Source organism: Mobula birostris, chromosome 13, assembly GCF_030028105.1.
Source record: "Mobula birostris isolate sMobBir1 chromosome 13, sMobBir1.hap1, whole genome shotgun sequence".
Lineage (NCBI taxonomy): Eukaryota > Metazoa > Chordata > Chondrichthyes > Myliobatiformes > Myliobatidae > Mobula > Mobula birostris.
This window is the reverse complement of record NC_092382.1, coordinates 78,459,592-78,472,870: the sequence shown is the minus strand read 5'-3', so window position 1 is coordinate 78,472,870 and position 13,279 is coordinate 78,459,592. Positions and strand designations below refer to the sequence as shown.

General features: G+C 42.5%; 1 protein-coding gene across 1 annotated transcript in view; it reads left to right on the top strand.

The window, feature by feature from the left end:
* Nucleotides 1–13,279, top strand: part of LOC140207021 (scavenger receptor cysteine-rich domain-containing protein DMBT1-like) — a 47,888-nt gene that overhangs the window by 11,078 nt on the left and 23,531 nt on the right. Inside the window, exon 5 of the mRNA XM_072275340.1 lies at nucleotides 11,775–12,086. Coding sequence (XP_072131441.1) covers nucleotides 11,775–12,086 — 312 coding nt within the window. The remainder of the gene's footprint in view (nucleotides 1–11,774; nucleotides 12,087–13,279) is intronic.

Genomic DNA, 13,279 nt, shown 5'->3' with positions numbered 1-13,279 from the left:
CGAAATTACTGTTCCATATAAAATTATTTCAACACATTGTCACACTTGAGAGGATCAAATGCTATCGGGACTGTAGGAAACCTGAATAAAATTAAACCGCTGGATGAACTGAACTAATCACCAGTCCTGTGTAGAGAAAATAGGAACAACACCGTTCCATTCCGGGACATTGTTGTAGATTAACAGGAAACAGAGAGCAAGGGATTCAGAGTGAGTTCTCTACCCCATAAAACTGGAGATACGGCCGAAAGGGGTTTCTACTAACAGCGGAAAAGAGAAGTGCACCGTAGGTACGTGCTGCCGTTTCTAGAGAGGCTACTGCTTCGGTCATCGGGTTTCCGGAATCAGACTCGGAATTAATATTACCGGCATTTGTCGTGAAGTATGTTAACATTGTAGCAGCCGTATAATGCAATACGGGAAAATATAGAAAAATTGTGAAGTGCATTAGGTATCTATATATATATATATATATATATATATATACACACACACATACAGCCACACGCGCACACACACACACACACACACACACAGATGCATATATATATGACATGACATGTGTGTGTGTGTGTGAAATAGCTAATTTAAATAAAGGCTGCAAAAACAGAAAAAAAAAGAATAGTGGGGCCTTGATCATGGGCTCAATGACCATTCAGAAATCGGATGGCAGATGGAAAGAAACTGTTCTTGAATCGAGGAGTGAGTGCTTTCAGGCTTCTGTGCCCCCTTCTTGATGTTACCGATGAGAATTGGTACTTTATACAGCTGTGGATAATCCACACTTGAGATAGAAACATAGAAAGATAGAAACATAGAAAATATGTGCAGGAGTAGGCCACTCGGCCCTTCGAACCTGTACCGCCATTCAGTATGATCATGGCTGATCATCCAACTCAGAACCCTGTACCAGCCTTCCCTCCATACCCCCGATCCCTTTAGCCACAAGGGCCATATCTAACTCCCTCTTAAATATAGCCAATGAACTGGCCTCAACTGTTTCCTGTGGCAGAGAATTCCACAGATTCACCAGTCTCTGTGTGAAGAAGGTTTTCTCGGTCCTAAAAGGCTTCCTCTTTATCCTCAAACTGTGATCCCTCGTTCTGGACTTCCACAACATCGGGAACAATCTTCCCGCATCTAGCCTGTCTAATTCCTTTAGGATTTTATACGTTTTAATAAAATCCCCCCCCCCCGACACCCTCAATCTTCTAAATTCCAACCAGCATAAGCCCACTTTCAATGACTGGTGTATAATAATACCTAGGTCTCGTTGCACCTCCCCTTTTTCTAATCGGCCACCATTCGGACAATAATCTATTTTCTTGTTTTTTGCCACCAAAGTGGATAACCTCACATTTATCCACATTAAATTTGCCCACTCACCTAACCTATCCAAGTCTCCCTGCATCCTCTTAGCATCCTCCTCACAGCTAACACTGCCGCACAGCTGCGTGTCATCCGCAAACTTGGAGATGCTGCATTTAATTCCCTCATCCAAGTCATTAATATATATTGTAAACAACTGGGGTCCCAGCACTGAGCCTTGCGGTACCCCACTAGTCACCGCCTGCCATTCTGAAAAGGTCCCGTTTATTCCCACTCTTTGCCTCATGTCTGCCAACTAATTCTCTATCCACATCAATACTTTACCCCCAATATCGTGTGCTTTAAATTTGCACACTAATCTTCTGTGTGGGACCGTGTCCAAAGCCTTTTGAAAATCCAAATATACCACATCCACTGGTTCTCCCCTATCCACTCTACTAGTTACTTCTTCAAAAGATACTATGAAATTTGTCAGACATGATTTTCCTTTCACACATCCATGCTAATCATGATCATACTGAATGGCGGTGCAGCCTCGAAGGGCCGAATGGCATACTCCTGCACTTATTTTCTATGTTTCTATGTTTCTAGCTTTGTCCGATGATTTCACCGCTTTCCAAATGTGCTGTTATCGCATCTTTGATAACTGACTCTAGAATTTTCCGCACCAACGATGTTAGGCTAACCAGTCTGTAATTTCCCGGTTTCTCTCTCCTTCCTTTTTTTTAAAAAGCGGGGTTACATTAGCCACCCTCCAATCCTCGGGAACTAGTCCAGAATCTACCGAGTTTTGAAAAATTATCACAAATGCATCCACTATTTCTTAGGCTACTTCCTTAAGCACTCTGGGATGCAGACCCTCTGGCCCTGGGGGTTTATCTGCCTTTAATCCCTTCAATTTACCAAGCACCACTTCCCTACTAACATGTATTTCCCTCAGTTCCTCCACCTCACTAGACCCTCTGTCCCCTATTATTTCCGAAAGATTATTTATGTCCTCCCTAGTGAAGACAGAACCAAAGTAGTTATTCAATTGGTCTGCCATGTCCTTGTTCCCCATAATCAGTTCACCTGTTTTTGTCTGTAAGGGACCTTCATTTGTTTAAACCAATCTTTTTTTTTTCTTTTCACATATCTATAAAAGCTTTTACAGTCAGTTTTTTATGTTCCCTGGCAATTTTCTCTCATAATCTCTTTTCCCTTTCCTAATTAAGCCCTTTGTCCTCCTCTGCTGAATTCTGAATTTCTCCCACTCCTCAGGTGAACCGCTTTTTCTGGCTAATTTGTATGTTTCTTCTTTGGAATTGGTACTATCCCTAATTTCTCTTGACAGCCACGGGTGCACTACCTTCCCTGATTTATTCTTTTGCCAAACTGGGATGAACAATTGTTGTAGTTCATCCATGCGATCTTTAAATGCTTGCCATTGTGTATCCACCGTCAACCCTTTAAGTGTCATTTGCCAGTCTATCTTAGCTAATTCACGTCTCTTACCTTCAAAGTTACCCCTCTTTAAGTTCAGAACCTTTGTTTCTGAATTAACTATATCACTCTCCATCTTAATGAAGAATTCCACCATATTATGGTCATTCTTACCCAAGGGGCCTCTCACGACAAGATTGCTAATTAACCCTTCCTCATTGCTCAATACCCAGTCTAGAATGGTCTGCTGTCTAGTTGGTTCCTCGACATGTTGGTTCAGAAAACCATCGCGCATACATTCCAATAAATCCTCTTCCTCAGCACTCTTACCAATTTGGTTCACCGAATCTATATGTAGATTGAAGTCACCCATTATAACTGCTGTTCCTTTATTGCACGCATTTCTAATTTCCTGTTTAATACCATCTCGGACCTCATTACTACTGTTAGGTGGCCCGTACACAACTCCCACTAGCGTTGCCTGCCCCTTAGTGTTACGCAGCTCTACCCATATCGATTCCACATCTTCCGGGCTAATGTCCTTCCTTTCTATTGCGTTAATCTCCTCTCTAACCAGCAATGCTACCCCACCTCCTTTTCTTTTATGTTTATCCATCGGGAATATTGAATATCCCTGAATTTTGAGCTCCCATCCTTGGTCACTCTGGAGCCATGTCTCTGTGATCCCAACTATATCATATTCATTAATAACAATCTGCACTTTTAATTCATCCACCTTTTTAAGAATGCTCCTTGCATTGACACACAAAGCCTTTGGGCGCTCTTTTACAACTCTCTTCATCCCTCTCTCGCCCTCTGGTAAAAGTCCGCGAAAACAGCTGCTTCCAGAAACACAAGACACAGCGACAATTTCTTATTGGCTAGTCACTGAATTCCAAAGTCCTGTTATCTCTAGTCATAACAGAGACATTGCTGCTACACAGAAGCCATTACCTTAACAGTGGAACATTACACAGAAGCCATTATATAAGCCTTAGCAGTGAAACCGTACAGCGTGTTACATGTGCAATATTGGAAGTAGATTTTAAGTGAGGGTTTGTATGAATTTCATATAATGCGCTTTGCCGTTTTTCCACGAGGAGTCATTTATCATGAAACTGAGGTTTTCGAAAAACTAAACAAGAGAATCGACGAGGCAACACGGTAAACGTTTCCTCCATGAAATTTATGGAAGTTTGGTCCATAAAGTTAACTCACGTGGTATCACTGTTGTGGTAGCTATTTCAATAGTAAACTTTATTCTTGATAGGACACAGGGAGTCGTACTGTGATAGCACACAGAGAGTCATTGATAGGTTGCAGAAGTGGGCTGAGAAGTGGCAGATGGAGTTCAGTGCGGAGAAGTGTGAGGTGGTACACTTTGGAAGGACAAACTCCAAGGTAGAGTACAAAGTAAATGGCAGGATACTTGGTAGTGTGAAGAAGCAGAGGGATCTGGGGGTACGCGTCCACAGATCCCTGAAAGTTGCTTCACAGGTAGATAGGGTAATTAAGAAAGCTTATGGCGTGTTAGCTTTCCTAGGTCGAGGGAGGGAGTTTAAGATTCCCGAGGTAATGATGCAGCTCTATAAAACTCTGGTTAGGCTACACTTGAAGTACTGTGACCAGTGTCCATCTACAATTTGAGAGGGAGAAGGGAAACTTGGAAGTGTCAGTATTACAGTTGAACAAAGGGATCTATGCTGCTATGAGGGAGGAGCTGGCCAAAATTCAATGGAACAATACCCTAGCAGGGATGACAGTGGAACAGCAATGGCAAGTGTTTCTGGAAATACTCCAGATGGTGCAGGATCAGTTCATTCCAAAGAGGAAGAAAGATCCTAAGGGGAGTAAGGGGAGGCCGTGGCTGACAAGGGAAGTAATGGACAGTATAAAAATAAAAGAGAAGAAGTATAACATAGCAAAGACGAGTGGGAAGCCAGAGGATTGGGAAACATTTAAAGAGCAACAGAAGGTAACTAAAAAGACAATACGCGGAGAAAAAAAAATGAGGTACGAAGGTAAACTAGCCAAGAATATAAAGGAAGATAGTAAAAGCTTTTTTCGGTATGCGAAAAGGAAAAACAATAGTTAAGACCAAAATTGGGACCTTGAAGACAGAAGCGGATGAATTTATTATGGGGAACAAGGAAACGGCAGACGAGTTGAACAGGTACTTTGTATCTGTCTTCACTAGGGAAGATACAAACCACCTCCCAGATGTAATAGTGGCCGAAGGGCCTAGAGTAATGGATGAATTGAAGGGAATTTATATTAGGCAGGAAATAGTGTTGGATAGGCTGTTGGGTCTGAAGGCTGATAAGTCCCCGGGACCTGATGGTCTGCATCCCAGGGTACTTAAGGAGGTGCCTTTAGGAATCGTGGTCGCATTGGTAATCATTTTCCAATGTTCTATAGACTCAGGATCAGTTCCTGAGGATTGGAGGGTGGCTAATGGTGCCCTTCAAGAAGGGAGGAAGAGAGAAAACAGGGAATTATAGACCGGTTACCCTGATGTCGGTGATGGGAAAGATGCTGGAGTCAATTATAAAAGATGAAATTATGACACATCTGGATAGTAGTAACAGGATCGGTCTGAGTCAGCATGGATTTTCGAAGGGGAAATCGTGCTTGACTAATCTTCTGGAATTTTTTGAGAAGGTAACTATGAAAATGGACAGGAGAGAGCCAGTGGGTGTAATGTACCTGGACTTTCAGAAAGCCTTTGATAAAGTCTCACATAGGAGATTAGTCGGCAAAATTATGGCCCATGGTATTGGGGGCAGAGTACTGACATGGATTGAAAATTGTCTGGCTGACAGAAAACAAAGAGTAGCGATTAACGGCTCCCTTTCAGAATGGCAGGCGGTGACCAGTGGGGTACCGCAGGGTTCAGTGCTGGGAACGCAGTTGTTTACAATATATATTAATGATTTAGATGAGGGAATTAAAAGTAACATTAGCAAATTTGCCGATGACGCAAAGCTGGGTGCCAGTGTGAAATGTGAAGAGTATGTTATGAGAATGCAGGATGATTTAGACAGGTTGGATGAGTGGGCAGATGCTTGGCAGATACAGTTTAATGTAGATAAATGTGAGCTTATCCACTTTGCTGGTAAGAACCAGAAGGCAGATAATTATCTAAATGGAGTCAAGTTAAGAAAAGGGGAAGCGCAACGAGATCTAGGTGTTCTTGTACATCAGTCACTGAGAGAAAACATGCAAGTACAGCAGGCAGTGAAGAAAGCTAATGGCATGCTGGCCTTCATATCAAGGGGAATTGAGTATAAGAGCAAAGAGGTCCTTCTGCAGCTGTACAGGGCCCTGGTGAGACCACAGCTAGAGTACTGTGTGCAGTTTTGGTCTCCAAATTTGAGGAAGGTCATTCTTGTTATTGAGGGAGTGCAGCGTAGGTTCACAAGGTTAATTCCCGGGATGGCGGGACTGTCATATGTCGAAAGATTCGAGCGACTGGGCTTGTATACACTGGAATTTAGAAATTTGAGAGGAGATCTTATTGAAACATATAAGATTATTAAGGGACTGGACACGCTGGATGCAGGAAACAGGTTCCCGCTGATGGGTGAGTCCAAAACCAGAGGCCACAGTTTAAGAAGAAGGGGTAGGCCATTTAGAACGGAGTTGAGAAAAAAAATAAAAACTTTTTCACCCAGAGAGTGGTGGGTATACTGAATGCTCTGTCCCAGAAGGCTGTGGAGGCCAAGTCTCTGGATGCTTTCAAGAAAGAGATGGATAGAGCTCTTAAAGATAGCGGTCAAAGGTTATGGGGATAAGGTAGGCACTCGATACTGATCGTGGTTGATCAGCCATGATCACAGTGAATGGCGGTGCTGGGTCGAAGGACCGCATGGCCTACTCCTGCACCTGTTGTCTATTGTCTATTGTCTATTGTCAGTTCTGGTCGCCTCACTATAGGAAGGATGTGCAAACATTGGAAAGGGTACAGAGAAGACTTACGAGGATGCTGCCTGGTTTAGAGAGTATGGATTATGATCAGAGATTAAATGGGCGAGGCCTTTACTCTTTGGAGCGAAGGAGGATGAGAGGAGACATGATAGAGGTATACAAGATATTAAGAGGAATAGCTAGAGTGGACAGCCAGCGCCTCTTCCCCAGGGCACCACTGCTCAATACAAGAGGACATGGCTTTTAGGTAAGGGGTGGAAAGTTCAAGGGGGATATTAGAGAAAGGTTGTTTACTCAGAGAGTGGTCGGTGCGTGGAATGCACTGCCTGAGTCAGTGGTGGAGGCAGATACACTAGTGAAATTTGAGAGATTACTGGACAGGTATATGGAGGAATTTAAGGTGGGCGGGGGGGGGGTGTATATGGGAGGCGGGGTTTGATTGTCGGCACAACCCTGTGGGCTGAAGGGCCTGTAATGTGCTGTACTATTCTATGAAACTGAGATTTTAGTAAAGCTGAACAAGAGAATTGACGAGGCAACGCGGTAAATGTTTCCTCCATGAAATTTATGGAAGTTTGGTCCACAAAATTAACTCAGGTGGTATTGCTGTTGGGGTAGCTATTTCAATACTAAACTTTATCATTGATAGGACACAGAGAGTCGTAATGAGGTATTGTTTTTTTTTTCTTTCAGTTTTGCGACCGAGGAAAATAATTTTCCTTGCTTCTGTCGTATCGCTTAAAGAATTGTGTTGAATCCAAATATAATAATTAATAGGTCCGTCGATGACATCAAATTACTGATGCATTGGTTTGTTAAGAATATTGCCCGCAGTTACAGCTGGAATTAGATCAAATGGTAATGTGCGGAAAGGAATGCCTTTAAGAATTTAACGCAGATTCATGGTGTTATATGTTACGAAATTAAAAGAGATCCGAACAGAAAGGATTATTATCTTGATCTTGAGGTCTTTTGCTGAGCATAGAGAGCCCGGGGTGAGTACTTTGCTTCCCGGCAATGGCATGCCAATCAAAATTGGTAGAGGATATTTACATCATTGGCCAAGGATTCGAGCGTGATTCTGTTGAGCTAAGGCTGTACGCAATCTTCATGCCAATGTGCATTTAAAATTTTATGCAATTATAATCGACGTGATACGTGAATGCTAATATTATCCTTGACAGGGTGTAGAAAAGCGTCGGAATGATATTGCACGGGCAGCTGGAGATCTGTGAACAATAGATGAAACTATTTTTCACTAAAGCAGACTGAGATGTTACCTTTTAGCGTATATAAAAATAATGACTCGTTGCATAGACAAGAACTTCGGCAGCGGGTTAACTGCCGTGCATTGTCTGTCCGGAAATCAGCACCTTTCTGCTGCCGAATCAGCTCGGGAAGAACGACGCAACACACTTTTAAAATCCTAAGTCAACGAGTTGTTTTTCTATGTCCTCCTCACACTGTGAAACGGGGTCACCTCTTGTTCCCTTATTAGGGAGAGAGCGAGCCTGTGATATGACACATTATCGGGTGCACGTCGTTTTTGGGATACTGCAAGTCTGGGTCTTTATTGATAGTTCGCTGCACGCTTGACTGGTCGGTAGAGGTTGCTGATGTTTTTTGTTGGTGGGTGGGGGTTATCGCTGCGTTGCAGCAGCTTGTGCGTGGGAGGGGGAGCTGGATGTGTTTCGGAGTTCGAACGTTTTAACTGCTACTCATACTTTGGGGCACTCCTCTGTTTTCGTCGGAGTTTGCGAAGAAAAAAATAATTTCATGATACATATTGTTTTCATTTCTGTGACATTAAAATTACCCATTAAGGTAACGGAAATCTAAAGTCTCCAACAGAAACGCTGCAGGAACTAAGCACGTGGTCTGTGCGTCCATGCAAATGAGTAAACGATTCGGCAAGCCCTTCATTGAACAGTATGGAAAGGGCAGTCACCTGAATGGAAAGATGGGAGGTGGTGAGAAAACACAGCTAGAAGTTGATAGGTGAGAGCAAGTGGGTGGGGAAACTATAGAGATGCATAGAAGGAATCTGACATGAAAGAGAAGTGTCACTTCAGAGAAATGGAAGTTTTTCGGCTCAATATCACAAATGACCTGACTTGGTCCAACCAAGCAGAGTCTACTGCCAAGAACGGTCACCACCGTCTTTACTTCCTGAAAAAAGCTAAATAAATTTGGCCTGTCCTCTAAACCCTTCACTATTTTTTATACATGCACAGTAGAAAGCATTCTTCTGGGGTGCATCACAACCTGGTATGCAAGTTGTCCTGTCCAAGACCGTAAGAAGCTGCAGAAGATCGTGAACACTGCGCAGCACATCACACAAACCAATCTTCTGTCCTCGGACTCACTTTACACCGCACACTGTCGGAGCAGTGCTGCCAGGATAATCAAGGAGACGACCCACCCAGCCAACACACTTTTCGTCCCTCTTCCCTCCGGGAGAAGGCTCAGGAGCTCGAAGACCCGTACGGTCAGATTTGGGAACAGCTTCTTTCCAACTGTGATAAGACTGCTGAACGGATCCTGACCCGGATCTGGGCCGTACCCGCCAAATATCCGGACCAGCCTCTCGGGTTTTCTGCACTACCTTACTTTGCCTTTTCGATTTATTATCTATAATTTATTGTTTTATTGTATTTTCTATCGATTTGTACTCCAGGAGCATGAAGGGCAGAAACATATCGCTGTGATGATGTACGCTCTGGTATCAGTTGTTTGGCGAAAATAAAGTAAAGTAAAGAAAGAGGAGGGATAGCAAAGGATGCGCTAGGTAGGTGAGAAGCCATAAGAGGCTGGAATAGGGAACTGAAGACGAGGGGAGGGGAAACGACGTTTTTTAACTCAAAGGAGAAATCCATATTTACCTTCGGCATAAAATCTACAAGGACGGTAGACAAGGTTTTGTTACTTCAGCCCGAATGTGTCCACATCGTGGCACAAGTGGACCGTTATGTTGCAATAGGAGTTGGAATTAAATTGTTGGCCTATCGGGAAGTTCTGTTGTGAGAGTGAAAAATGAGCTGCACATTGATGAGGTCTCACTGATGTAGCGGAGGCAGCAGAGAAGCAACAGTTACAATAGACGACCATAGCATTTCGTAGGTGAAATGTTACCTTACCTGATGGACTCGTTGCAGCCTTTAATGGAGGGGGGGGGAAGGAGGTGAATGAACAAGTGTTGAATTTTGGCTGCTTGCAGGGATAAATGCCCAGAGAAAGATTAGAGGGGAGGGATAACTGGTGAAGGGAACTACGGGGGGAGCGATGTCTGTGGAAAAAGCCGTGTGCCTACTTAGAAAGGGAAGAATAAAAGAAAATAGTGCTAGGGGCCCTTTAGAGATGGAAGAAGTTACGAAAATCATCTGTTGGATGTGAAGCCTCAGCGCTACCTGATTTCATCGCTACGGGGCAGAATCACGGCATTTTTTTCCAATGTAGGTGCCACCGCATATATAGAACCCACGTATAAGATGACAGAGGAACTAGTAAAAATGTACAGATGGACGAAGTACGAGAATCTTTTGGAATGGCGCTTATGTAGAAAAGGTTGAGGAAAATGGAATAAATATAAACAAATTGACAAAATTCGCCAACCATTATTTCTTTGAATAACAGTGCAGTCGGATAAACAGGCGATTCTTCTTCCCATCAAATCCAGAACGAGGAGAAGATGGCGGCGTGACACAGCTTGCGCGGCCACTCCGGTGAATGATATCTGTAATCTGTCAAGTAGGGTGCCGTGCACAATCGTTATTTGATGGAGACAGACGTGAGAGAGCTGAGGAACATCTGGAGAAAATTCTGAAATGTTTTCTTCGTTGCCGCTGTTACTGTGTGATCCAGAATCTCCGGAGGGGAAGGTCCCGAGTCATCGGCTTTGCTTATTGCTCGGCGGCCGGGACGGGGTCCAAGCTCTGGGCAGAGACAGTGCTCGGTGCTCGGCGTCGAAGGACTTGTCGGAGTCTCGAAGTTTTCGAACGGACTCAGAGTCGGCTGTGGTCAGGTGCTTCCAACGCGCCGACAGTTGTCGGTGCCTGTAGGTTTCTGGCAGGGAGAGTTTCTCCCTTTTTCCGCCTGCTATCGGGGACTATTGGGAGTCAATAGGAACTTTGAGACTTCTTTCACCGTTCCCATGGTCTGCTCTTTATCAAAATATGGTATTGCTTTGCACTGCTGTAACTATATGTTATAATTATGTGGTCTTGTTAGTGTTAGTCTTTGGTTTGTCCTGTTTTTCTTTTGTGATATCACTCTAGAGGAACATTGTATCATTTCTTAATGCATGCATTTCCAAATGACAATAAACGAGGACAGAGTGTCCTCATAATCTAATACAATAATCTAATCTAATCTAATGCAGTCAGTCTTGATTTAACTTAATTACCGTGTTTGCATTTATCACCTTTGTAGAATTCTAAATAAGAAATATTGAAAGTGGACTGCTATTTTTTAGCCATAGTCTCTTCGTCGAAAATCTTGACTTAATTTCATCAGATTTATTTCATGCTTGAAGTATTTGTCATCTATATATAATGATTACTTCATTTTTTTCTATACACGTTTTTCAGTGAATACTTGGCTCCACTATAGCGTGAAGATGGGGAAGTAAAAGTATTTCTTTTAGTTCATTTTCCCTGTATTCCCTTTGGGAAAAATGAATGATGCTTTTAGAATTTCGATGCAAACGTCACCGTATCTGGAATTAAAGATGATAATGATGATGATGATAATAATAATAATAACAATGTTCGTACTTTTTTCCCTGAATTATTATAATATTTTCATGCCTTTGGTATCATGCCATAAGAAAGATAATATAATTTCCTCTGATGAAAAGAGGATATAAAAATAATAGGAATAAACTTGTTAAGAATCTATTATCTGGCATTAATTAACCACCAAAGAGAGAAAGTAATTTTGATACTCAGTTCCGATATCCCATTATGAAATTTGGACGTGGAAAACAATGTCATCTGTTTGAGAACCAATTGGGACTTTATATGCAATGAAAGCAAAAGGAATTCGCTGCATATTGCTCAAATGTTCTTTTTCCTAACTGTGCTTGATATCTTCCTCAGACCACCGAGTTCCAAGATTGGTGTCTGGAAGTGATGACTGCTCTGGAAGACTGGAAGTGCAGTTTGGAGAAACCTGGAACACGGTGTGCGATCTGCACTGGGATATGGATGATGCCAGCGTGGTGTGCCGACAGCTTCAATGCGGAGCCGCTGTTGCTGTGCGGGGAGGAGCTTATTTTGGAGAAGGAACAGGAGATGTATGGACTAATGCCTCTGAATGTCAGGGTAATGAGTCGAGACTGTGGGACTGTCCATTTTCTTCAGGAGCTCATCGTTGCACCCATGAGAATGATGTCAGTGTGATCTGCTCTGGTGAGTACCTGGGATCCAGGTATTTCTTTTCGACATTTTTCCCATTAGCGATTTGCAAATTCCATCAGCAGAGGACAGTTCGATATGATTTTCATCTGACATTGACGGACAGATTAAGAGGGTGAAATTGCTTGAAGAATAAAATAACGATTGACTTCAATTTGAGTTTTGACGAAAGAAATTAACATATTTGAAGGCTTCAATAAGTTGAAACAAAAATCACCAACAAAAGCGTAGCATGCAGCGGTATTATAAATTAAACAAAACATTATTGCAATAGGAAATATATAAAAAATGCGAACTGGAATTTTCCTTTAGAAATTGAGTGCGAAGTACATGCCGCAAAATTTCTCAGCACTCCTTTCAAATTATATCATACACCTTAACGTGAAAATTAATAATTCGAAGAAATTTAATGATACTGAATTTTGTCATGTGTCGAAATACAGACATAAAGCTGATTAAACGTTAAAATGCGCAGCAGGCTTTGTAGCTATATAACGGCTATTTCTATTAACAAAAAGCAATGGAATATTATTTATTTCAGTACTGATACTTTGCTGGATTATTGAATATTGCCCGAAACGTTTCCCCTTTCTTCTGAAAGGAACCACACAGACGAATTGGTGCGGAACTGTAGATGAATACAAACCATTGTTTTTGCAGCACAACTTCCAAGCATGCATTTGCACCACTATAGAATACACATGATTAGAGAGAGATAACTTGTTGCAATAGCGTCGGATTTTACTGCTACAAATTTAGCCATGACGACTGTAAAAATGACAAAAACCCCAGCAGAAGAGTAAATAAAATAACAACTATATAGCTGTTAGTTAACGACAGATGGCTTGTGAATTCCCCATAGTTTAAAATCATCACTGGACACTTTGTTGGCCCCAAGGTGAATAACAGCTTGAAAGTTGCTTATGAACCTAAGAAATGAGTCGTCAGTGAAGGAGACAAACAAAATTAAAGAATTGAAAATACACTTGGACTAAGATGTTAACTGTCCTGTGCTGTCACCAGTGGGATCAACAGTTGATCTGCCACCTGTCTTCAGGAGTTTCGGCCCGCTTATGATCAAGACTCCCTCGAGGTGGTGGGCCAGCAGTGCTAAAGCACCACCTCCCACTGGTGATCTTAAAAACTTGGCATCTGCCTCCATCAGAGTTGTTCCATTCAACAGATAG